Source organism: Tachypleus tridentatus, chromosome 12 (genome assembly GCF_004210375.1).
Source record: "Tachypleus tridentatus isolate NWPU-2018 chromosome 12, ASM421037v1, whole genome shotgun sequence".
NCBI lineage: Eukaryota > Metazoa > Arthropoda > Merostomata > Xiphosura > Limulidae > Tachypleus > Tachypleus tridentatus.
The window spans coordinates 104,606,104-104,633,123 of record NC_134836.1 but is presented as its reverse complement, the minus strand read 5'-3'; the positions used below and the strand labels follow the sequence as shown (position 1 = coordinate 104,633,123).

The window sequence follows — 27,020 nt, the reverse complement described above, 5'->3', positions numbered from 1 at the left end:
CAGGTAACTCTTCTGCTTGGAAAAACTTTCAAACGAAAGCTAATTCTTACTTGCCTGTGTATTCGTTTAACGTGACACAAAAAGTTTAGCACAGAAAAATGTTACGAAAGCTAATTCTTACTTGTCTGTATATTCATTTAACGTAACACCAAAAGTTTAGCACAGAAAAATGTTACGAAAGCTAATTATTACATGTCTGTATATTCATTTAATGTAATGCCAAAAGTTTAGCACAGAAAAATGTTACGAAAGCTAATTCTTACTTGTCTGTATATTCATTTAACGTAATGCCAAAAGTTTAGCACAGAAAAATGTTACGAAAGCTAATTCTTACTTGTCTGTATATTCATTTGACATAATACCAAAAGTTTAGCACCGAAAAATGTTACGAAAGCTAATTGTTACTTGTCTGTATATTCATTTAACGTGATACAAAAAGTTTAGCACAGAAAAATGTTACGAAAGCTAATTCTTACTTGTCTGTTTATTCATTTAACGTGACACAAAAAGTTTAGCACCGAGAAATGCTACGAAAGCTAATTCTTACTTGTCTGTATATTCATTTAATGTAATACCTAAAGTTTAGCACAGAAAAATGCTACAAGATGTGGCTGGTTTATCGATCATCGATAATATTGGTTCGTGTATTATCGTTAGAAGTTTATTTTAAGTCAAACAAATCTATTTCGTTCTTTTCTTTTTTAACAAATTCTAGACAGTAAATCGATGACAAAGAATGGATACTGTTAAACTCAAACATTTTATTATATACAAATTAACGATTGAAATATGGTTAAGTTATTGGTGTGTTACTATTAGACGAAAATATATAAACGTTTTAACCATTGTCTGAGACACCCGCTGGTACACCGGTAATTCTACGGATTTACAAGTCTAATATCAGGGATTCGATCCCCCTCGGTGGAGTTGGCAGAGTGCCTCTTGTGGCTTTACTATAAGAAAACGTTTAGAAATATAATTATTTATTGCCATATATTTATGTTAATATTTTTCCGTCTGAAATTTGATATTTTAACAAATTTTAAAAACGCGTAAACCTTTTATAGCAGATTTAAACTGGAAATATATAAAATATGTGAAGACTTGAAAAATTGCAAAATTCTGCAATTGGTGTAAAGAAAAATCTAGGTGTTAACATAATCTTGTAATATGTTATATATTATTTGTTGTTGTTGTTTTGTATTCGGTTAAAAAGTGTTACTTTTCATTTCAGTAACCGTCAGATCTGAATGAGTAATAACGATTTTGTAAGTTATTAAATTCAATGTTAGGCTTAGAAAAAATACTGACGGGTCAATAAAGATACTTTAAATAACTGGCACCAAATAACCATTAAGAATAGTTTGATATTTTTAAGTTAAAATAGTTTTGTTATGCAATTTTGACATTTCATGTGAGAAGTGTAATTATATGAATATTAATAGGTACTTTACAACTTTCTAGAGTACCAAGAGAATTGAAACACGGAGTGCCCTCTCAAAAAGTTATATTTTATAGAATAACCTAATTAATATTTTAATGCAATATTTTCAAAGCTAGAGAAAAAATATTTTGACATTGTTATGTTTCTATTCATGTAGGTGCCCATGCCTACAACACCGTGCGCCCTCTGGCGTATAAAGACGCTAATGTATTCTTTCTGTGCTTTCTCATCAGTGATCCAGACACTCTAGACAACACTATTTACAGAGTAAGTTCTGTTATCTAAAGTTGTATTTGGTCATTACGATATTGATTAAAATATACTTAAATATCTATATACCGAAAACACATAGTAACCATTTTTAAAGATATTGTTTTCGTTTGTCAAATCTTTTGTATTTTCTGTATATGTCCCCGCTGGTACAGCGGTAAGTTTGTTTGTTTGTTTTGAATTTCGTGCAAAGCTACTCGAGGGCTATCTGCGCTATCCGTCCCTAATTTAACAGTGTAAGACTAGAGGGAAGGCAGCTAGTCATCACCACCCACTGCCAATTCTTGGGCTACTCTTTTACCAACGAACAGTGAGATTGACTGACACTTCATATAACGTCCCCACGGCTGAAAGGGCGAGCATGTTTGGTGCGACCAGGATTCGAACCCGCGACACAGCGGTAAGTATACGAATTTACAACATCAAAATTAGGGATTCGCTCCCCCTCGGTGGACTCGGTAGATAGCCCGATGTGACTTTGCTATAAGAAAAACACATTTTCTGTATATGGTCAGCCATATTTTTAATCATAGAAATAAAGATAGAAATAGAATTCAAACGTACAAGTTTTGAAAAGTGTAAAAAGCCATATTTCATTATAAAAGCTTATTTAATCTTTTAATTACTTCTGTCACGTTATGATAATAAATCACTAACCAAAAGTTTATACAAATTCCGTGAAGCTATCCAGTGTGTTGAATTAATTATTATACGTCACATTAACTTATCGTTTATTACCGGGAATACTAGTCATTACTATATATGGAAAAAATAATTATTATAAAATATAAATAGAAAAAAAAGTTTAAAATTTCACTTTAAAAATATCTTGGAATTTACTGGTTTTATTAATAGACAACAGAGTTTAGTATAAAAAAAAAACAATAGTTGGATCACTGAATTCGGGTAAAAGAAATATATATATAATTTAAAATTTAGACAGTATTGTTTGTTTGTTTTGAATTTCGCACAAAGCTACTCGAGGGCTATCTGTGCTAGCCCTAGAGGGAAGGCAGCTAGTCACCACCACCCACCGCCAACTCTTGGGCTTCTGTTTTACTAACAAATAGTGGGATTGACTGTTACATTATAACGCCCCCACGGCTGAAAAGGCGAGCATGTTTGGCGCGACGGGGATGCGAACCCGCAACCCTCAGAGTGGCCATGCCGGGTCGTTTAGAGAGTATCATCTTAAACGATCGATCACTTAACATTCGCGGGTGTTCGTTTCCGTCACACCAAACATGCTCGTCCTTTCAGCCGTGGGAGCGTTATAATGTACAGTCAATCCCATTGTTCGTTGGTAAAAGAGTTGCCCAAGAGTTGGCGGTGGGTGTTGATGATTAACTGCCTACCCTCTAGTTTTACACTGCTAAATTAGGGACGGTTAGCGCAGATAGCCCTCGTGTAGCTTTGAGAGAAATTGAAAACAAACAGTCATTTTTAGAATTCACTATCTGGATCTCTATCCAGAACAAAGGTTGTAACTTTCATATCTGTCCAAATTACTATAAATATAGAAGCGACTATTACATATTGTACGAAATAGATTTCGGAAACTAAAAGTAAACTTCACTTTATATGATAAAGATCTTCAACAAAACAACAACTAAAAAATTTATAATACGAACCTGACTTGTGAAGTCTGAATATATACTTATTTGAAGCGCATACAGCTGGCAATACTTCATAAGTTATTTTCTTTACTGTACAAGATTTCAATTACTTACCCCTACACTGAACTTTTGAGAGGTCTGAAACTTGAGCAATGCAATCTTTCACATAAATTCTATTCAGTGGATTCATAGGTCATCTCACACTACACTCTAGGGGTGTTACATACAGCCATGTATCATGTTTGCCGAGTTGAAAAATAAATAAAACTTTCAACTTGTTTTCAATGATGTCTGCTGACTTTTATAGAATTGAACAATTGTTTATCTTCTATAAAACAAAACATTATTTTTCTACCAACAGAAACATTTGTCTAATCCCATAGGACTGACGTTCTTATAATAAAAATTCAAAAAACATTTCACGTTTTGAAAAGTCATAATCATATGAAATGTTTTCCACCAATAATATTCTCTCTTTCTTTTTTGCCAACTAAATACCTTTTAAAAACTTCGATGGTTAATAGATCTCCAGTCCCCTAGGTGTCTCCGTACTAGTACTAAGCTTGAGGATTAAACGCTAAAATTGGGGATTCGATCCTGCAGTGTGCAAAACTCAGGTGGGCCTATTGTTTAGTTTTTGCGCTTAACAAGCAGATCCCAACAATCATCAAAGAAACTTCCACTTACTGGATGTTTAATCTAATGTTTAAGAATAATCACCTAATTACCCTTTCACTGGTCCGGAGTTTTAAAAGGTCACGTTCCTTATAAAGAACCCTTTCACTACTCCAATATTAAAGTATCTTAATGATCGCCATAGAACCACTTTTCTAATTTGATGATAAAATAAATCAGAAGTAATAGAAAATGTCTCCATTAATCTGATTTCAAACTGTTTAAGAAGTATCGAAGAACATTTTCACTGGTTCAACGTCTAAAAAGACTAGTTCCAGCAATAACAAGAAACCTTTTAACAAGGCCTAAGTTTAAATGATTACCCCCACCCAATTAGTCGCAAAAGAGCCGTTTGCTAATCAATAGTTTGGCATCAACATATGTTTTATTATTCCAGCAAAAACCATAGGTGCTCTTCAGTAGTCTCCTTAACAGAGCCAGTTGTTTAAATGAAAACCCCGAGTTGGTGTGACCAACTTAAAAAACTCAATAATCTAGTACCGCGTTTTATAAAGTACATACTTTATAACAAAGGAGAAAAAGATACCATCTATTTTGAGGACAGTTGAAGTTGTTTGGCGCCGTACAAATTTAGTTACGTGGTAAAATATTTGCCACACCCATCACTCCTAGATCCTCCCAATGGTGAATAGTTAGTCGCGTTTCCGGCTTTCATCGAGGTCTGTTTCATGTAAATTCGTATGCATCTCATTTGTGTTCCAAAACAAACAGTCCTTTATCCTATAAAGTTATTATTTCAGCTCCCATAGACCCATTGTTCCACTGAAGATAGAGAGTATTTACCGGAGACTCCGATCGCTAGTCTAGCGTTTAAATTAATCAATTACTACAAGAAAATTCCTTCTAAGGAAATCTTATTCACTAATCCAATGTGTGAAAGGTTTCACTGATCATCAGAGAATCATGTACCAATCCGATGTTTCATTTCCCAAGCATTCATCAAAGAACGGCTTCCATTGTTGAAAAGGGGGAAAATCTTAAGAGTTCGATGCTAAATTACATCGATAGTCATCAGAAAATCGAATTTATCGTGTAACGTTCAAAATAGCCAGTTATGATCAGATACCCACTCAGAAGCGTCGTAACCATCTCAGAATCTGTCCAATATTTTTATAAATCCTAAGGTCGAGGTGTGATTGGCAAGTTAGTGAGCCGACTTGTGCATCCACCGATTCACGGTTCATGTTCCTTAGCTGCCAAATCGCGTACCGTAGTTAGGGATCGTGGGTGCGTCGTAAGAGTAAAGACCAAATGTCATTGTTCGATTACAGTAGCTCAAATGTTGACGGTAGGTGCTGGTGACTGGATATCTCCCTCTAGTCTTCCAACCCAAAGTTGTGGACGGCCCGCACTGATAATTTCTATATAACTTTTACGAATCTTCGAAAAAAAACACACCAAGAAAGTAACAGGTTACAGGTTACTGATATTACAGTATTTAACATAACAATGCTAGTTCTTTGTTTTCATTGTCCCCTGTAATCATCTGAAAACACTTCCACAAACCTTTTTTATAACAACACCTTGTGAGCAGGTTAATTAAGTATATCATTTATCTGTTTGCTTGCTTGTTTGAAGTTAAGGCTACACAATGGGCTGTCTTTTCTCTTCACACTACGGGTGTGGAAACCCGGTTTTTTAGCGTTGTATGTCTGCAAAAATATCGCTTTGCCACTGGGGAAATATTTATCAGCTATCTACTGTTTAACTGATGTCTTACTTCGTCATATAATAGGTAGGTTTTACTCAATGTTGTTTTCTAATGATATTGTTTAGCAGTGGTATCTTTAATTACATGCTGTTCTTTATTTTAAACTCAATACATATCAATAACGTTCACGTAGACTCATAAATTATACCACATACTGAATTTTTACACTAAAATGAACAGAAGTTCACACCGTCCAGCCACCGGGCCCGACATGGCCAGATGGTTAGGGCGCTCGACTCGTAATCTGAGGGTCGCGGATTCGAATCCGAGTCACACCAAACATGCCCGCCCTTTCAGCCGTGGGGGCGTTTTATTGTAATGGTCAATCTCACTGTTAGTTGGTAAAAAAGTAACTCAAGAGTTGGCCGGTGGGTGGTGATGACTAGCTGCCTTCCCTCTATCTCGTCTTACACTCCTAAAGTAGGGACGGCTAGCGCAGATAGCCCTCGTGTAGCTTTACGAATAATTCAAAAACAAACAAACAAAACAAATCACCCACCGTTCTAACCAGCTACAGTAAAATATAGATCATATGGTGAAGTATCGATCGTATTTGATACACACGTCGTTCACCATTTGGTTTTGTCGTACCACGACAAAACAGATATTCAGGAACATATAAATAATTCAGAAAACTGTTCTTGTGCCTGAACGTTTTTCTCGTGAGCTGTGCGTGTCTCTTTTTGTGCAATTGTTTTAAAACGAATTAGTTTCTTTAATGGCCTTCAACTAAAACAGAAAAACAGAAGGCAGGGCAGAGCTCGTAGTTCACTGTTGAATTATGTGATAAAATACATTGTAGAATTTCCTGTTGAATATATCATTCCAAATAGTTTGAAGTAACAAAATGATATATTACTCCTCAGGATTTGCAGTTTGAAATTACAAAATAATGTATTACTCCTCAGGATTTGCAGTTTGAAGTAACAAAATAATATAATACTCTTCAAAGTTTGCAGTTTGAAGTAATGAAATAATGTATTATTCCTCAAAGTTTGCAGTTTGAAGTAACAAAATAATACAATACTCCTCAAAATTTAGTGTTTGAAGTAACAAAATAGTATAACAATCCTCAAAAGTTTCAGTTTGAGGTAACAAATAAATACAATAATCCTCAAAATATGCAGTTTAAAGTAACAAAACAATATAATGCTCCTCAAAATTTGCATGTGTCATTTAACAACAACAAAAATTCGCAAAATAATTTTACAATCATCATTGAAAGAAAAATTCCCAAAACTGGTTTAAGATTTGCATTTTCATAATTCCCTTTTCATTTTATCTATTATGAGTATGTGGCTGATGGATAATAATTTTAGACAAATGATTATTTGCCTAAATAAATAAGTACCTTGGCAAATAGTAAAACATAGTTAGTTATTCTGTTATTATATAATATGCCAAAACATTGACGAAATGAGTGCACGTGAATTTGGCATTTAGTCTGTTTAAGCAATGTTGGGAGTAAATTGTAATTAATGTATACATTTACATCAGGGTTAACTAATTTTTAAATTAATCTTTTTTATGTAATTAAATGGATTAATTATTTACATTTATTTGTGCAACTTCGTATAACTTCTAGCAGAAAAAATAATCTAGTTTTCCAAAATAATTTTGTGTATGATAAACTTTTCCGTATAAAAAATTATCTCTAAATTTATTAAGATAAATTTTACTAAGATAATTTTCAGTTCGTAGACAGATAAGATGTTTGGATGTTTAATGAAAAACAACAACAAACTTAGCTTTATGCCATTTGCATAGTCCTCTTTGGCTCAGTTATATTAGTCTGAATGGTTATAATACTAAAATCCTGGTTTCGATATCAGTGGAGGGCACAACACAATAGCCCATTGCTGTGTGTGTGTGTGAATAAACAAAATATACTTGTTTTCACAAACACTCAGCTTTTACTCAATGCTCAACCAGCGTTCAGGCATATTGTATTTTACTATTTGCCAAGGCGCTTAGTATTTGCCTTGGAAAATATTTATTTTTCTGAAATTAATATAAACCTATGATTCATGTACTGATGTTTTGTTGGTATCATCTAGGCTTAAACGAAGTATTAAAATTGTCAACTTCCTTGCTAACGAAATGATTATATATTTCATATGGTAAGTAGCTGATAAGACAATTCATCTGTGGAAGAAACAAAATATTATATCACTAAAATAGTGTTATCAGTTTTTTTAATAATATCAAACGTCAACAAAACGGAATGAATCACCGAATCATCTCACTAGAGATAATATTGTACAATGTTGAGTCTTCTCACTACTTTTAAAGATATACGTTAATTGTACACGTTTTAACACTTTCTGAAAGGAAGGTTTGCTTTATAAAGGTATAAGATACATACTGTAATGGGCCTCTGTTAATTTTTTTAAAACAGAAACGAGACTCTCGGTTTTGATTTGATTTGTTTTGGATTTCGCGCAAAGCTACACGAGGGCTATTTGCGCTAGCCATCTCTAATTTAGCAATATAAGATTAGAAGGAAGGGCAGCTAGTCATCACCGCCCACCGCCAACTCTTGAGCTACTATTTCACCAACGAATAGTAAGATTGACCATACATTATAATGCTCCCACGACTGAAAGGAAGAGCATGTTTGGTGCGACGGGGATTCGAGCCCGCGACTTTCAGGTTACGAGTAGAGTGCCTTAACCACCTGACCATGCGGGGCCGATTCTTTTTTTTAAGAGAAACAAGACTCTAGGTGTGTTGAGATAAAACCGTACTATATTTATGTTTGTTTGTTTCTTATGTGTATTACAGTGGCATCCAGAGATAAGAGATCATTCTTCCAATGTGCCAGTTATCTTGTGTGGCTGCCAAAGTGACCTCCGTACGGACAGTGACACCTTGACCTCTCTAGCAAAAGTTAAAAAGGCCCCAGTAAGCTCAGAACAGGTCAGTAAAATTTGAGTTTGGACAAACGTGCAAGTAAAACTACTCAGTCTTTTCAGGTTTTTCAATGCACGATTGCTAAGTTCACTTTACTGAAGCCTCATTTCTTTTAAGCCTAACTTTTTAACATTTTATTTCTCTCTTTCTGGTTAATTGTTTGAAATTTGTCTGCTTTTTTATGAATTCTTTCGCAACGGAAATAAATAAAATTTCTTTGAACTCTGGTTTTCTTAAAGACACCTAAAATAATTTGTAATTGCTTCTCAGAATAATGCACACCAATTTCACGCTGTTGGGTGGTAAAAAAAAAAATCCTTGCAGTTCCTATGGTATGTTATTATAATTTGTACTAGTGACGTTAACAAGTTTTTGAATATTTCTAAGTTACCAAAATAATAAATGACTTTGATCGTCGTCCTGAAATTGACCAAAGACCAAATAAAATGAATTAGCACCTAAATTTTAAATCCCTCGGTCACAAAAATGTTAATATCTAATTTATTCATTTCCAACACACACACACACTCACATATTAACTTGTATGATATCTGAAGCGAATAGATGAATTTTAAAATGTCATAAGACAAATGTAATTGTGGAAGTTGTTATTGACCAGTCTTCGATTAACAGCTTTAACAGCAACAACAAAAAATGTTCTGTGCGAACTTTGTAACCTTACCCAACATACATTAAACATTGTCTTTAACAATTTAGGGATAAGAAAAGAAAAACCCTTTAATAAAGATATATAAATGCAATGTATTATTTAGGGATTAATTGAATGTTTGTATTTCATTAATGACATAATTGTGTGATAAAATTGTACATTGACATTTTATATATTTAAAGTTGTTTTGGAGGACTTTATTATACGTTTTATAGTTGGAGGAATGTTTGGATGATTAAATATCAGCATATTTCAATGCTGTAATAACGATTAGGCATAAAATATTCACGAACTTGAATGATGTACATTGCCTGTCCACTTTTCTAGGATCTTCTTCCACGTTTTTGTAGTATGTTCCATTTATTTAGGCTTAGGAAACAGTGTTATCATATCGTATGTTGTTTAAGTCCTATAAATCAAAATATGTAGTCGTATAGTTAATAGTCTGCAAGACAGCAGTTAACGACAAGAAACTATCCGACTTTCAAAGGATCATTAGGAACCCATCTAGCAAAAACTTCCCTATCAAACATTTTTTTAATATTTGTTTTTAAAAGATTCTGTCGTCATGGGATATCAATAAAAGGAAATCTGTCAACCGCTGGTGAAAATAGGAAGAAAAAAAAAACGAGTACAGAGTCGAGTACGTTACAACAAGTTAGTTCCTTCAACATGGTTAGGATTCAACATCTCCAACTGTACCATGAGAAGAACATTAAAAAATAAAAAACTGTCATATGGCACGACCAGCGAAAACCGCTTATCTCAGATGCAAACAGACGGGCCTAGCTTACGTGATGCTTAAAGTACAAACGGTGGGCAATGAATGAATGACTGGAAGTGGACAGTGTTTAGTGAGTCGCGTTTAATACCCCCTCATTTTCTACGTTACTGGCGACAGAGTGAAAATATGGAGAAAAATTTTACGAGACACTTGACTGTGGTTCCTTTGCTTCGTCAGTGAAAATTCTGGAGTTGGTTTAGTGGTATGAGGAACTTTATCGTTGTAAAACTTTATCCTATGATTACTTTAGAAATACAAACAATGTCTGAGTGTAATTAAATGTTATGACCTCTATTCTACACTGCCATTACTATTGACAATGACCATAGTATCAAATCCATGTTGCTTGTATTGTTCATATAACACCACTCAACCATTAAAGTCACCTGATCTCAATTCGATCAGACATCTTTGGAATAAGCCTGAACATTGCATTCAACACCGTATCTTTCTGATAAAACGTGTACCACATGTAAACAACACTCTTTATCAGATGGATTAAATTCAAACTATATCTTCCAGCACCTGGTGAAGTGTTTGTTAATCCGACTTCACGCTGTTACACAGGGGATGGTTATAGTCCTAACAAAATGGCCACTCAGTTATACACTAGTACAGTATAATACATAAATATGTATTATAGGTTTGAGTGTGTACTCACATTGGAATATCCTTGTACGAATATAAATATAAAAGTTAACTCAAGAACTTGATGAGTTTAAAATGAACCAATAAATATTTTATCCCTAATGTATTGATATATGTTTGTGTGTGTATATGCGTGTATAAATTATACTGTGACAAGTCTAATCTGAATAAACAACTGGAGCTTTATGTAAAATATGGCTTTATTTATTTAATATACACATACATATAATAAAATCATGTTTAATCTATCAGAATAACCACTTGTTTTTATTTGAAATTCGTACCATATTATGTTATATGCCAAAGGTATTCCCTGTCCTTGAAATGAATAATTTATAAAATACTAGTTAAAACAGAGACAAATAACTAGAATAAAAACTGTAACACCTTGATAATTTTCACAAAAGATTACGTTTATTGATATATCGTAAAATAATAAAGTAATTTCGAAGTATAATGTCGTATTTTTACTATTTTCCAAGGAAAATACACTGGGCATTTCTACTTTACTGATGCATAGTGCTGTTAAAAATTCTTTCACATAGTTTAATTAGCTTGTTTGTAGTATAAGTTCCTAATCTATGAACCTCTCTCTAGGCTTTAGCTGCTTCCAGGCGGATTGGAGCCACAACTTACGTTGAAACCTCTTCCAGCGTTAGTGGATGTAGCGTAAGAGATGCTTTTGAGGTGGCAGCACTTGCAGCCCTAGGTAAACTGAATAAAAACCACGTTTCTGTTCCACGACAGACAACTTTAGTAAAGTCCAAATATAAGTCCAAGATTGACCTTAAAGATGACTTCCGCGATCGAGGAAAGAACTGTATCGTGATGTGAAAGTGAAACTATGTATTTGTTCGACTAGCAACGTGAACAATGACTCCATGTTGATTTGCTACCAGGTGTACCACGTGATTCACAAACCAAACGTTCATTTAAGTTGTATCATAAAATTCATCTCCTAATCGACTTTTAAAACACGAAAAAGCGAAATATGATCAAAATTCAAAGGCACAGTTGAAAATATTATTATAAACACAAAAGAGAGAAATAATTAAAAATGTCACTAATAGGAATATTTCTTTATTGCAATGTCATTAATAATGGCTTTTGATAAAAGCAAGCTAACCACGTAGATCAAGAATAAAGTCAACCTAATTATCAGTATAGCTAATTAGACATAATTTTATTACTTACAAAGTTCGATAAACACGCGGTTAACGATATTTTCTGCCATATGTTAGGCGGTTTCAAACGTACGCAGTGAAACTAATACAAGAAAACCCTACTTATGTATGCATTCGTACGTGCAATTAAAACATTAAATTTGAATTACTGCTAATAATGATGGTGTGCATGTAAGTAGATTATTACATTTGGGAAAATTGTTTAGTCGTATCAACATTTCATAAAACTTTCAATTGCCTCTGGACCATTGTTGTGCAGCTTGCCAAATGCACGACCTAAACGTGAATAGTAGTCACGTTAATTCAAATATCATAACTATAATAAATAAAGGAACGAACTGAGTTAAAATTAAACTAAAATAACTAAAATAAAATTAATAATAATCACAGCTGTACCTTAAAAGTTTGTCGTATCCCAGCCAGACAGATGAGCTCTTGTGCTGTGCGAAAGGCCTCGTCGACACTGAATATATCAGAGGTAGTTTGACTGCGTTATTACAGCATACTGTTTTTTGCTTTTACTTATGGGTTCTTATGGATTAATTGTGTGAATCTTTCTCGAATGAAAATATTCGAAATTGATGACTGGTACACTTGTCAGACAGCAACACATGAAGTAGAGTGCGGACACAAAATATTAGCTCCTGTAGGAATATGCCGTATTTAAAAGCGTCATGATTTAATGTTTGTTTAGGCAAAATAATTAACTGAAATAACAAATATTGAGGTGAAATGTTTCTCATTTCACTCATTGTGTTAAATTATAGCTTATTCGAGAGTGACTTATTTGGTGTTATCAGTGTTGATAAAGCCCCTTGAGGACGCCCTTGGCATGTCGTTGTCAGATTATGATATCTCTACCAAACGGTAGACCTTGCCTAAAATATTTGTTGAAGAGAAATGTTTGTTATTTCTGTTTATATTCGGTCATTGTGAATAATGACGATATCAGGGGCTTACCTCTTCCCAGGGGCACCATAGTTACATTCACGATAATGGCTTTTCTGTTGTCATGGTTACTGTAGTATAATGATTTTGGGGTTCAATATGTAACGTGATTTTTTCGTCGCTGAAATATTACGACCAAAAATATCTACTTAATGGTTTAATCGGAAGGCTAACGTGTCACAAGAAATCTTTACTTGTTCGTGTATCGTGTGTGAAACAAAAGGTATTCATAGTTATATTAAAAACAATTAAACGTCGAGAATAATTATTAAACAAGCTAATAGACACATTTGCTAAATGTATCAACATGACCTGTAAACAATCATGAGATATAAAGTTTATATATATTACCAAAATAGTTAAATTGATTTTTGTAACGTCAACATGTTTTGTAAATTATAATTGTAGCCACAGACCTAAAGTGACCAGGGTGTAATCGAAGACAACTTTTCGAAATCTGTAAACATGTTGAAAAACTATATAAATAATTAGTTCTTTTTGAAAATTAGAAGTTTGACGAATACGTAAAAGCCTGTAAATTGATTGCATAGTAGATCATTTTATTACCCAAACAAATCCTTCCTGTCAGGTGGCGCCATTGAAAACTCCAGAGTAGGGAAATATGCTTTCTACTGAAAGTGAAAACAGCATTGATACGTTTAGCTAAGACAGCCTTTCAAATAAAGGAAAATATAGTCGTAAGGCTTAAGAGTACTTACACACAATTAATATTAATTTATTTATAGACTCTTGGCTTTCATATAGTTGAAACAGGCTGAAATGCCAAGAATTTCTCAATACAAAATATAATATAACCGTGAATACCCTATTGATGGTTGGTTAAAGTACAGGTTTTATCAAGTAAACGGACAGAACGTGTGGGTCTATCAATTTTTAAAAGATATATTTTTTGAAATTAAACGTGTAAAAAAGAGCCATCGTCAGGTAATCGTAATATATAAAACTGAACATATTAAATAAAAACGGAATAAACTTTCTGTCACTGAAATAATGTTTGTATGAGTATCATCAGATTGGTGTGAAAAAAAGTTTAAATAGTGAGGACGAAAACGTAACAAGTGCTTCAGGTTGATGTGAAAGGCAGTGCTATATAAAAAGTATTAAATGAGTGAGGACTAAACCTAACAAGTGCTTTTACTGATTAACGTTGGTGTTTTAAATTCTTGTTCGCATCTACGTAGAACATGTACTTAAGCTTCGAGTACTAGTGGAAATTAAAGTGTATAGTTAAAAAATTATTATATCTATGTATGTGTGGATCTGTAAATAATATGTAAAAATGTTGCTAAGTATTGTGAGAAAAGTTGCTGTTATTCGAGCTAGATGCACGTAAAATGAAAGTTAATTTTCGTCACTGCGTTAGACCTAAATGTAGGGTTCTTATGAATGAAAACTTGTATATTGCTTAGGCCTAAATGTAAAGTTCTTACGAACGAAGGTTTGTATAACACTAGAAGAGATGGTTTATGTGCTAAAATATTAATAAAGTAATTTTCTTAGAAAAAATTGTGTACTTACATCAATTATTAACAATATAAGAATAATATAACAGTAATAGTTCTCGGTTTAAATTTTATATTTTTCAAGCGTGGTGTTAATTCCTTATTAAGAAGTGAAAGATAATGCTATTTTACCTACGTCAATAATTAATCAGTGCGATATTTTATTTTATATTAATAACATGTATTACCGACTTTCAGCGTTTGTTCTCGATCTTATAATTATCAATAGTGTTTTAATATGTGGTTTCTTGTGCATATTATTTTTTACAAAACAACACTGCTTTGGAATAATGACGTATATTAAACAAATACAATCCTAAAAAGCTTATTTATGTGTGCAGTTCACAGTATTTAGGCTTAACTTCTAAATTTAAAAAGCATTTCAAGCTTAGTTTTGAGGCCCAGCTTCAAAATCTTATAAAAAAAACAGCTACGTTTAACATTATTTCATGGCTAGATTATTAAGGTACTCGACTCGTAATTTGAGAGTCGCTGGTTCAAATTCCTATCACACTAAACATTCTCACTCTTTCAGCCGTGGGGGCATTATAATATGACGGTCAATCCCATTATTCGTTGAAAAAAGAGTAACTCAAAAGTTGACGGTGGGTTGTGATGGCTAGCTGCCTTCCCTCTAGTCTTGCACTGCAAAATTAGGGATGGATAACGCGTGTAGCCCTCGTGCAGCTTTGCGCGAAATTCAAAAACAAACATTATTTCTTAATAATAAAATTTTCATTAAGACCTTCCTTTTTATCCGAAAATATTCACAATCGAGAAATAAAATAAATTCATAATCATATAAAATCGGTACAATACTTAAAAGTTACATTTCAAGATTTTGCAACAATTACAAATAACTGTAATATAGACTATGCAATTATTGTTTAGGCACAAAATAACGTAAATTTACCATTGTCATATTTAGACAATTATAATGCATCTCACATAATTCACGTATTTTAAAGGACGAATCGAAAAGATGGAAAAGGTGGAAGTATCTGAAAAACAATTTTTGATTATTAAACTATACCTTTAATAATTTTTAAGTGTATAAATTGTATATCTAGCCTTACAAATGTAGAGAAAAATTATTTTTGTGTGTATATTTTCAAAGCTACAAGATCAGTTTCTGCTTTGTTTCAAACCAATTACTAAATAACTTTTTTTTTCTTCTTCTCAAATTAGATTTTGGTTTTCTGTCAATATTAGTCTATATCTTAATAAAATAGAATACTTGGTTGTTTTGAATTTCGCGCAAAGATACACGAGGGCTATCTGTTCTAGCCGTCCCTAATTTAGCAGTGTAAGACTAGAGAGAAGGCAGCTTGTTATCGCCACCCACTGTCAACTCTCGACTTACTCTTTTACCAACGAATAGTGAGATTGATCGTAACATTATAACGCCCCTACGGCTGAAAGGGTAAGCATGTTTGGTGTGACGTGAATTCGAATCTTCGACCCTGAGATTACAAACCGAGCGCCCTAACTGCTGGGCCAGAATACTGAAGTTTCCCTGTGTTTATTTCGAAGTTACAGAAAACATTGTTTCTATTTCTTATTAAAATAAAGCACATATATAAATATGTATACGTATAATCTAACTTTTTTATTCTACTCATCTCATACGAAGGACAACGAAGTGCGAGACCGGAAATATTGCGGCTTTTATCTTTGTAATAGAATAGTTCTCATGCAGTTTTAGTTTTTCTTTTGTTGAGCTTATTTATTCTTGTGCTCTTACCATAGATATATCATAATGAACAACTCTTGTATAATCAAAGACCTTATCTGCTGTCGTAGAGAATTGTCCCTTTACAGGTAATTCAAAATCCCAAAAACTACAAATATGAATATTTCACGGAAGCCATCTGAGTACGTTCCAGTAACTATCTAATTCTGACCACGTGCAATCAAACTTAGTAGTTATTGGTGTTTATTACTTTAGAATGGTGTTGGGCATGGAATAGTGTGCACCGAATTTGTTATTCAAGGATTCATGGTTTACGTCCCTTGCTCAGGATTTAGAGACCGTAAGTGGGTTGTAAGAGAAACTGTCAAATCCCACTATTCAAGGTCCGGCAAGGCCAGGTGGTTAAGGCACTCGACTCGTAATCTGAGGGTTGCGGGTTCGAATTCCTGTCACACCAATCATGCTCGTCCTTTTAGCCGTGAGAGCGTTATGAATTGGTAAAAAAATAATCCAAGAGCTGGCGGTGGGTAGTGACGATTAGTTGCCTTCCCTCTAGTCTTACACTGCTAAATTAGGGACGGCTAGCGTAGAAAGCCCTTGTGTAGCTTTGCGCGAAATTAAAAAAAAAACCAAACCAAACCCACTATTCGATCAGAATTGCCATAGAACTAGAATTTGCATGTCGTAGATTAAATTCCTTCCCTTTAGTTTATCTGTTCAAAATTAGGTACGGCTAGATGTAGATAACCTTTGCGCAACTTTACACGAATATTCGAAAGAAATAAACATACGTTTGAGTATTTTCTTTTGGCATAAATGAAGAGCTGTACATTTATATTATTTTAGATTTTCGGGGGAGAGTTAGTGACTAATAAAAGTGTCGAAAATGGGGAAAGACGTGTTTTAGCTACGTACAAAACATGAACATTATTAGGTTTATCTCTTCCATATGCAGCGCATAAAGAAAAAAAATATTTATTTACATAGAACTTGACGTAACTGCACGATTGCTGTTGATATCCGTACACTAATCTGGTATCGACTAATATATATCACGCAACTAAGGGTTTCTCTTTTCGCTAGCTTTCAGAAACAAATAATTATAAATCATTTTCGAAAGTCCCGCATGTTGTTTGGCTGGTTTTTTGTTTGTTTTTTATTTTAACTAGGAATATTATAATATTCCTTACCACAACTAAGAAAGGGTCCTATTTAACTGTGAACATCACAAAAGTTTGGAACATTTTGTTAACAAATACCATATTTTGCTTTTAACTCATTTTATTTATGTGATATAATGTACCAACTTACACATTTTGCGGTAACTCGGTTTCTAAGCTATGTTGCAATTCAGTTTTTTTATTTATGTTTCACAACTAACAATTATACAATACCTAAACATGTAAGCTTTATTAGCCGTAAACTTGTAATATTTAAAATATCCATATTGATAGCACTGCGTGTAATTTGTCAAACTAAAAAATATATAATACCAACAAATTTTTAGGCCTAATTTCATATTACTGTACTGTGGAACTAATTTTATAACTTAACGGTTGTACATCTCTTTCAAAATTACTAGTCCAAGTTGAATTAGGCCCCAAAATACCGGTAAATAACTCACGTGGATGTTATGTAAAAACTTCATAACCAAGTCCGTAAACACAAATAGAAAACATATGATACGTTTCGAAAGCATCTTGTACATCCATACACGAGCGTGTTTAGATGTGATAGACCTAGAATTCTGAAGCGTTTGACGACTTTGTGTTAGATTAACTGTTACATTTAGACAGAACAGATGATCTAAGTGGGTCTGATTTTTTTACAACATTAGATAAATTATTCATTACATAATACACTGCAACTTGATACACTTTGTGCATTAAATATTCGTCGTTGATAGCATTTCTAATGTGTTTGTTTATATTTGTAATTTAAAAAAAAAACATAATTTTTTTGGACGTTTATGACAAGATCCTAACACATATAGCATTAGTTAGTCGTCTGCACACGCGGATAAATTATCCAGTTTAATTGTTATTTTGATTTTGTGTAATACAATATTCCATTTCCGAATCTTGTATCTCTGTTGAAGTTCAACGCTTTTAAACAAACATTCGCCTTCTAATGGCATCCCGCTGGTACAGCGGTAAGTCTTCAGATTTAAAACGCTAAAATCAGCGGCTCGATTCCACTCTGTGGGCTCAGCAAATAACCTGACGTGCATTTGCTGTAAGAAAACATACACTCACGCCTTCCAATGGAATTTTACTCCACGTGAGGGAAAGAAAAACCTTTAAAAGTTATTATGTCTATCGTCTAAAAAACACAACAACCAAATCTCCTACATGTTTTCATTGGTATGTATTTAAGTACAAAGCTGTAGGTTATCTATGGTATGTTCACCAATTTTATCGAAACTTGGTTTTTTGACGTTATAAGTCCTATGACTTATAGCTGAGATACCAGATGGCTGGTAATCTAGACGATGGATAGGCATATAAAGGATTTGGTAATCGAGACAGTTCATTGCAATAAGATTAATTATAACAAAAAAGCTTTTATTAGCAATGTTCAAGTTAAAACGTTTTGTTTAGGTATTTATATCATAATAGTTTTGCCATTATAAAATATTATTAAAAAATGAAAAGTCAGGCGATTAAAAACTTACTCTGAAGTGAAAGTCAACGAGTAGCCAGTTAAATTTTTACGGACATCGCGATGTTGTTTACAGCAAACCCCTATCCGTTGAGATTAATACATTTATATATGACTGTTTGTTGAATTTTGAACAAAGCTATGAAAGGGCTATCTGCTCCAGCTGTTTATAATTTTGAACTAATGGACTACAGGGAGACAGTTAACCAACACTACTCACCGCCTACTCTTGGACTACACTTTTAGAACTCATAATGGTCTTGACCCTCACATCATAACACCTTCATGGCTGTTTGTTTATTGAACTTCGCGCAAAGCTACACTAGAGCCACATGCGTAAGCCGTCTCTAATTTAGTAGTGTAAGACTGGAAGGGAGACAGCTAGTCATCACGACCCACCGCCAGCTCTTGAACTACTCTTTTAACGAACGAATAATATTTTACCCCTTCCTCAGTATCCCTAGAGGTATAATTAAATACTGAGATCAAACGAATAGTGGGATTGCCCACAACATTATAACGTTCCCATGGCTGAAAATGTAAGCGTGTTTGGTAAGAAAAACTTTCTAACCCGCCACATTCTCTTTGGTAATTCAGCACCCTAACTATCTGGCCATGCCGCTCGACGATAAAAAGACACACTTCATAAAGTTGTGAACTGTTAGAATAAGACAAAAATAAACAATTCATAAATTTGTTAACAGAATAAGACAAAAACAATAAAAATAAACTATTAATAAGTTTTTGACTACAAGTCCATAATATAAAAATGGCAGAAGAGGACTTAGTAATCGAGATAGTTCTTTGTAATAAGATTAATTAACATTAAAACGGTAGGAGATGTTTTTTTATATCTTGAAGAAATAGACAATGAAGACAATTCTGTTTGAATTTCGCTCAAAGCTACACGAAGGCTATCTGCGCTAGTCTTCTCTAATTTAGTAGTTATAGATTAGAGGAAAGGCAGCTAGTTAACATCACCTCCGCCAGTTTCTGGGATACTTTTTTACCAATTAATAGTGAGATTAACCGACATATTATAACGCCCTCACGGCTCAAAGGGCAAGTTTTTGATGTGACGGAAATCCAAACCCACACTCTCAGATTGCAAGTTGATTTTAAAAGAAATTTTTAATACAGTCAGTCTTTACATGGAAATTATTAACTTATATTAGATATATTTAATGACATTTCCATTTAAATTATCTGTTAATCTCGATAGGAAACAGTTAATTTTCTTTACCACGTTAGATATATAATACTTGTTAGTTGTTTTTTTTTTATTATTACCATTAACTGTGAATTCACGAAAACTAAAACACGAGAGCCCTTGAATTTGCCACATGTTATGAGTTTCATCAGTTTCGGGAATTTTCACGTGTCACTAGTAACCATATACAAGGACAACTTAAAAAAGAAGATAGTGTTCGTTAATTGCTTGCGGTGGGTGAAGGACATCTTAGGTTTTGTACACAACTAACAACAAGTGTGATTCACCAGCTGCTATGATTTCATGAAAGACCACAAGAAATCAATCTTATGTTTTATAATTGAGTCAAATAATTAGTTTATACAAATCAGAAGGTTAACAATCGTCCATGTTGTTCTTCCAACTTCTGGTGGTTGCCAATAATGGTTACCTCTATACCTCGCTGCCTGCACAAGTTTTCCTAACACAAAATTCTCATCTTCAATCCTTTTCCTAACATCATCTAATCATCTGCCTGCCTGTTCTTCTTCTCTCTTTAGATTTACTTACCAGAGTTGTTGCCAATCTTCTACCAGTGCTAATTGTATAGAAAAAGTTATATCAGGTCTTTAAAGTATTCGCGTTACAAAATGACTAAAGGAACTAAAATTATTTACTTAATTTTGGCTCCTTTAAAATTGAAAAATAGTTTGTTTGAATTTCGCGCAAAATTAATACAAGGGCCATCTGAGCTATTTATCCCTAACGTAGGTGTGCGAGACCAGAGAGAAGGCAGCTAGTCATTATCACCAACTCTTGGGCTGCTCTTTCACCAACGAATAGTGGGACTGACTATCACTTTATAATGTTCCCACCCCTAACGTCTGAAATAGCGAGCATGTTTAGTGGGAGGGGGATTCGAGCCCGCGATCAGCAGATTGCGAGTCGAGCACTCTAACCACCTGGCCATGTCAGACCTATTTAAAGACGACTGAAAACTATTAGCATTATTTCATATATTTATCAAATGAAAATATTATTTTCGGATAAAACCCACGACAAAAAAATCTTAAAAAATAGCAGTATAATCCAGTCTTATTTTAATTTGTGTTGTGCTTTACCGAGAGTTCAGCTCGCTGTATAACAGATATTGAGATTCAAACGTCTTTAATTTCTGTTAAACAAAACATGATTTTTTACCATGAGCCTTCTTCTGATGCTGGGTCTGCAAATGAACTGATAAAATACAAATAATATATTTAAACGGAATTTACAAAAAAAAAAAAAAAGAACAAAGCATGATGACAACATGAATTGGATTTTCCATCACGTGCTCTTCTTTCGTCGTGAATTCAATTTACATTCTATCTTTGTTTTTGTCAGTTCATTTGGAGCTTGTGTTTTTGCGCAACTTACTTTACAGGCCTCCCGAATGCGAAATGAAATATAAAAATAAAACGCATCAAATGCATCTTTAATTCTGATGTATTTGTTTTCACTCAAGTTTTTATCACGTAATTCTTAATATGAGATGATACTCTATCATTCAAGTAATTATGTTACCTTGTCTTCTTTTTAACATAAAATACTACAATAAAATAGTTGAAAAACTTATTATTTATGATAATTGTTTGTTTCTTTTACTTTTGAGCAAAGCTACACGAGGGCTCTCTGCGTTAGCCGTCCATAATTTTGCAGTGTAAGACTAGAGGGAAGGCAGCTAGTCATCGCCACCATCTGCCAACTTGTGGGTTACTCTTTTACCAACGAATAGTGTGATTGACCATAACATTATAACGTATCCAACGATTAAAGGGAGAGTATGTTTGGTGCGACGGGGATTCGAACCCGCAACTGTCAGATTACGAGTTGAACGCACCCATCTGACCATGCCGGGCCGCATTACGCTAATTCCAAGTATACTTGTACTAAAGTTTACTTACTATTTAATGGTCATGACAGCACTAATGTGGTTTACTTGTACTAAACTTATTGGTTATGATAATACAAAAGCGATTCTTTGCACTGAACTTAAGAGTTACAATTTATAGGACGTGATAACCCTAAAGGGGGTTATTTGTATATATAAACGTGTCACAATTTAAATGTTATGACGCTCTTAAAGTGGTTATTTACAATAAGGTTACGCATCACAGTTTTTAAGTCACAATAATTCTAGCGTGAGTTACATGTTTTAAAACTGGTTGTCAAAAGTTAAAGGCATATATAATTACGAAAATGATATATTGCGCTATTTGCATTTAAGTATTTACGTTTTACGAAATTAAGTTCCTGACAGTATATCATTAAAATAAAATATTGAGTTGTTTTAGAAGTCAAATCAGGTGAATAATAAGTCTAATTTTTCACTGTGTTTTACAGAACAGGTGTAGTATAATTTTCAATAGTGTTTATGAATATAGTCCATTTAAATATAAATTTATTTGTGAATAGTGTATTTTACTCTCATTTTAAAATATTTTATATTTAAATCAATTTTACTCATCTTACTATAATGGATGTAGCATGTATGTCACTATCTATGCATGTAACCATAACTCATGTGTCATCTCTAGAATACCACCATAAAAGATTCAGACAGTTATAAGATTAACTGTAGCATCTGCAACGACCGTATCTTTATAATATAGCACAATGTTAAATAAAAGTACTGTCCTCACAACAAGAACGTGACTTTCACTAAGACTACGTTAGGGTTTGATTATATATTTATTGGTGCAACTTTTCAAATGCAGTGGTAATAAATTGAGGTTCTTAAAAACTGTCATTTTTGCAATAAACACTATCACTTTTAATATATATAAAATATTACAATTTATATCAGAAAATTCATGTAAAATATGAGCTCTGTATATTGAACAATTTTGATGCCATAAATTGTATCACTAAAGAGAACATTCCATATTTTCAGGCACCAGCGACTGATTAGTTGCTACTATTTTTTTTCCAGTGGCGACTGTACATGCCAGTGGCACAGTGGTATGTCTGCGGAAACAAAAGGTTACAAATCGGATTTTCATACCCGTGGCGAGCAGAACGCAGATAGCCTATTGCGTAAATTTGTGATTAACTTCCAATTGTAACTGCTTTGCCTACACAGTTTCACATTTTCCATTAATCAGTATTTTGATTAAATCTAACATCAAGGAAAAATCTATGTGAATATAATTAGTCATATTTTTAAAGTATAGTTTTTTTCACTTGGAATTCTTCCAAAAGTTTCTTTTACCTTCAACATCTTCCTACCGACGCCTTATGGCTTCTGACACAATTTAAGTTAGTGCACGTTAATGTTCAGCTCGTGCTGTTTTCATACGTTACCAACAAGAAAAATGCCTAAAATATATAAAGTTTGTGTTGAAATACGAAAAAATACACAACTGTGTCAATCCGCTTCCGAGTTAGTTTCTTTGTTGTTGTTTTCTGTTATTATTTACAGCTTTAAAAGTTTGTTCTAAGCCACCAAATCCTCACTTACTAATCCGACTAACTAGCAAACGTATACGAAACAATAAATAAAAGAAATCCTGAATATAATTTCAACGCTAACGAGGTTTTTGTAGTAGAAAATTATGTAAACTACAACTTTTCAATGCCTGTGATTGCTGTATTAGTTTTAGGCTCGAAGCGAAATTAAGCTTCAGATGATATACAAGTATTCATACTCATATTAAAGTAGTTCATACATTAATTAGTGTCATTATTTTCAATTAAAGCGAGTAGGCTTTGTACGTTTCATTGGCTTACGTGTCGTAAATATTCATTTACATTGATACTTTGTTGTTATTACGTTCAGTCAAGAAACCAAACCATCTAATCGTTAACCACTGTCAGATAATATTACATCATAAGAAATCTTAATTTTCGATAGCAAGGTCCAGCTAGGGAAAACCCTATTTGTTTGATTAATAACAATTCTTAACTTAAAAATCTCACTTTAATAGCATAAAGTGAGTGAAAAAAACGAATACCTCTAATTGGAAGTTACAGCTGAAATAAAATGGTATTTGGAATTTCCACGAGTAATAAAGAAACAGATAATTTGTAATGGTTTGAAGATCTTACTTGTAGTTTTTTATGGAATAAAATTTAAACGTAAACTATATCCTGTATTCTCTTAGTGTAATGTCAAGTAATTTTAAGGTGTATCACATTTTTAGATAATTTAAAGTAATGAAAAATTATCTCTGATCTTCAATTTTCCTTAATTGCGCAAATTCTTTCCCCAACACCCTCTGCACAAAACTGATTAATCCAACATATTTTTCTCGTGGAATAATTTCATTAGTGAAAACTAAATTGCCTTCTGTATTAACACAATAAATCAAACTGTCGTTCAAATCTGATACTTTACAAATTCTTCAAACCGTGCGTAATTTGTTTTTTATTTAAATAAGAAAGAAATGTACCTGTTTAGAACTAAAACTAAAAATTCGGTTTGACAACTTTCTCCTTTCTTGGTAGAATTATTCATGGATTTTTCTCCACGTTAATTTATTTTATTTGCGAGCTCTTAACAGAGTCTTCATAAGGCAACAATGTAATAAAACGAATTTTTATCAATCACTACATTGTTGCCTTATGAAGGCTCCGTTAGAGGGCGAAAGCTCTCATATAAATATTTTAACGTTAATGAAACGTTCGCACATTATTCTACATATTAATTCACCTACGTTATAAATATTAAAGAGTACTATATTTTTTCTTTTTTGCTTAATTTTACAGAAACCATACTTCTTTGAGGTAACAGGAGGAAAACCTTTTTTATAGGCATCCTGGATATAGCTTATTAACGTATTTATCGTAGTAACACTCGACTTGAAGTAACAGCAGAAAAATACAGCTATACGCAGGTTTGAGTGACACTTTCTTTGATCTGCCGGTGAACCTGTAACTGCTGTTTTAAATTTATATTCAAATTCGTGTCACTTAAGCTTGACAAAATCGAAAACGAGTTGACTTTAAATTATTTTGAAATTTGTCATAGAATACCTTACTTAAAACTTTTCCATCGCCTTCATGCTTTGTGAACAAAAACGTAATACAATTTGTTTCAGGAAATGTGCACGTTTCAGTCTCGAGCTAAGCACATCCGAAAACTACATCAGTACCTTTACGCGCCATTGCCTCCAAATTCACTTTCTCAACTGAAAGTGATAAAGTACTTACTATACAAACACACATCTTTGTTTTATTTGGTCTGTAATACTAATCTATATATATATATAGAGAGAGAGAAACTAATATTACAGACCAAATAAAACCAATATACGTCGTAAACGCTAACATAAATTTGAAGATGCTATCGTCAAGGATGGTTATATGTTTTCTTTTTGTTTCTATGCTAATTCCATACCACTAAGCTTCATTTGAATCAACAACAATAAACGATTTTTGTTTGTTTGTTTGTTTTGGAATTTCGCACAAAGCTACTCGAGGGCTATCTGTGCTAGCCGTCCCTAATTTAGCAGCGTAAGACTAGAGGGAAGGCAGCTAGTCATCACCACCCACCGCCAACTCTTGGGCTACTCTTTTACCAACGAATAGTGGGATTGACCGTCACATTATAACGCCCCCACGGCTGGGAGGGCGAGCATGTTTGGCGCGATGCGGGCGCGAACCCGCGACCCTCGGATTACGAGTCGCACGCCTTACGCGCTAGGCCATGCCAGGCCAACAATAAACGAAGACCACCTATTTGTATAAAATAACAAAACACAGCAACATACTTTCAATAAATTTCAATTATTTTGTTTTGAATTTTGCTGTTATTCCAAATAATTAAAACGTTATTAGACTACTTTTGGTATATTCATTCTGGGATACCCTGTACTTAATTGTTAATATGTGTAGGTATATCTTTGAATATCTGTATTCTTAATACAATCTCGCAATAAAATTATACTTATCACATACCTTCAACTGTTCATGCATTTCAATACATAAGTTATATTGAATATATGTATTCTCAATATGATATCACAGCATATTTTAATTCAGTTTGTTTGCAACTGTTAGTGCATATAAATACATAAGATATATTGAATATATGTATTCTCAATATCATATCACAGCATATTTTAATACAGTTTGTTTGCAAATGTTAGTGTATATAGATACATGTTTTGCACCTCTGGAAAATGTTTATTTTTAATTATTTGTTTTGGAATTTCGTGCAAAGCTACACGAGGGCTATCTGCGCTTTATTTTTAATACAACATCAACTTATACTTGTTAAATGGTAAATATTGGTTTACTGTGTAAATGCTGTAGAGTTTTAAAATTTTGCAACCTTCCCTCGTGTCTTCAGATTCTTCCAAGACATCAGAGTTAGGCCCGGCATGGCCAGGTGGGATAAGGCACGCGATTCTTAATCTGAGGGTCGCGAGTTCGAATCGCCGTCACACCAAACATGCTCGCCCCTTCAGCCGTGAGGGGGGGTTTATAATGTGACGGTCAATCCACTGTTCGTTGGTAAAAGAGTAGCCCAAGAATTGGCGGTAGGTGGTGGTAACTAGCTGCCTTCCCTCTAGTCTTACACTGCTAAATTAGGGATGGCTAGCGCAGATAGCCCTCGAGTAGCTTTGCGCGAAATTAAAAAAAGAAAGACATCAGAATCACTTAGATTAAAGACATCAGTGTTATGTACCGATTTAATAAACTTTTTCTGATTATGTGTTCTCCTTTTTACCTTGAATTTAAATATTGCAGTCCTACTGACAAAATTGAGAATGCTAAGCCTTTTTGTACACAGTAGTGCTTTAATGTATGTACATTTAACTTAATAAACGTACACCTATCCTATTCAAAATGGATAAACTTAATAGACGAAATTCGAATTATCTTGTTTCGCTCTTATAAACCATAAAGTTGTATATTTATTACAAATATGTAAGATTTATGCATTTTCCCTATACCTCCTGTGTCCATCTTAGACTTTGTCATTTGCCGGCCTAACATTTTGTCTTGAATCTGAGATACAAAACAACATTAAAATTGCATTCAAAATTTGGAAGGCGTATATGGTAAACGTAATTTTTCGATCTGGA

General features: G+C 33.5%; 1 protein-coding gene across 1 annotated transcript in view; it reads left to right on the top strand.

Annotated features, from left to right (window-relative positions):
- The window catches only part of LOC143234218 (rho-related GTP-binding protein RhoE-like), a 62,134-nt gene extending 47,723 nt beyond the window's left edge, over positions 1-14,411 (top strand). The window contains exons 4-6 of the mRNA XM_076471403.1: positions 1,602-1,711; positions 8,522-8,656; positions 11,350-14,411. Coding sequence (XP_076327518.1) covers positions 1,602-1,711; positions 8,522-8,656; positions 11,350-11,586 — 482 coding nt within the window. The 3' untranslated portion in view covers positions 11,587-14,411. The remainder of the gene's footprint in view (positions 1-1,601; positions 1,712-8,521; positions 8,657-11,349) is intronic.
- Positions 14,412-27,020: the final 12,609 nt, after the last annotated feature.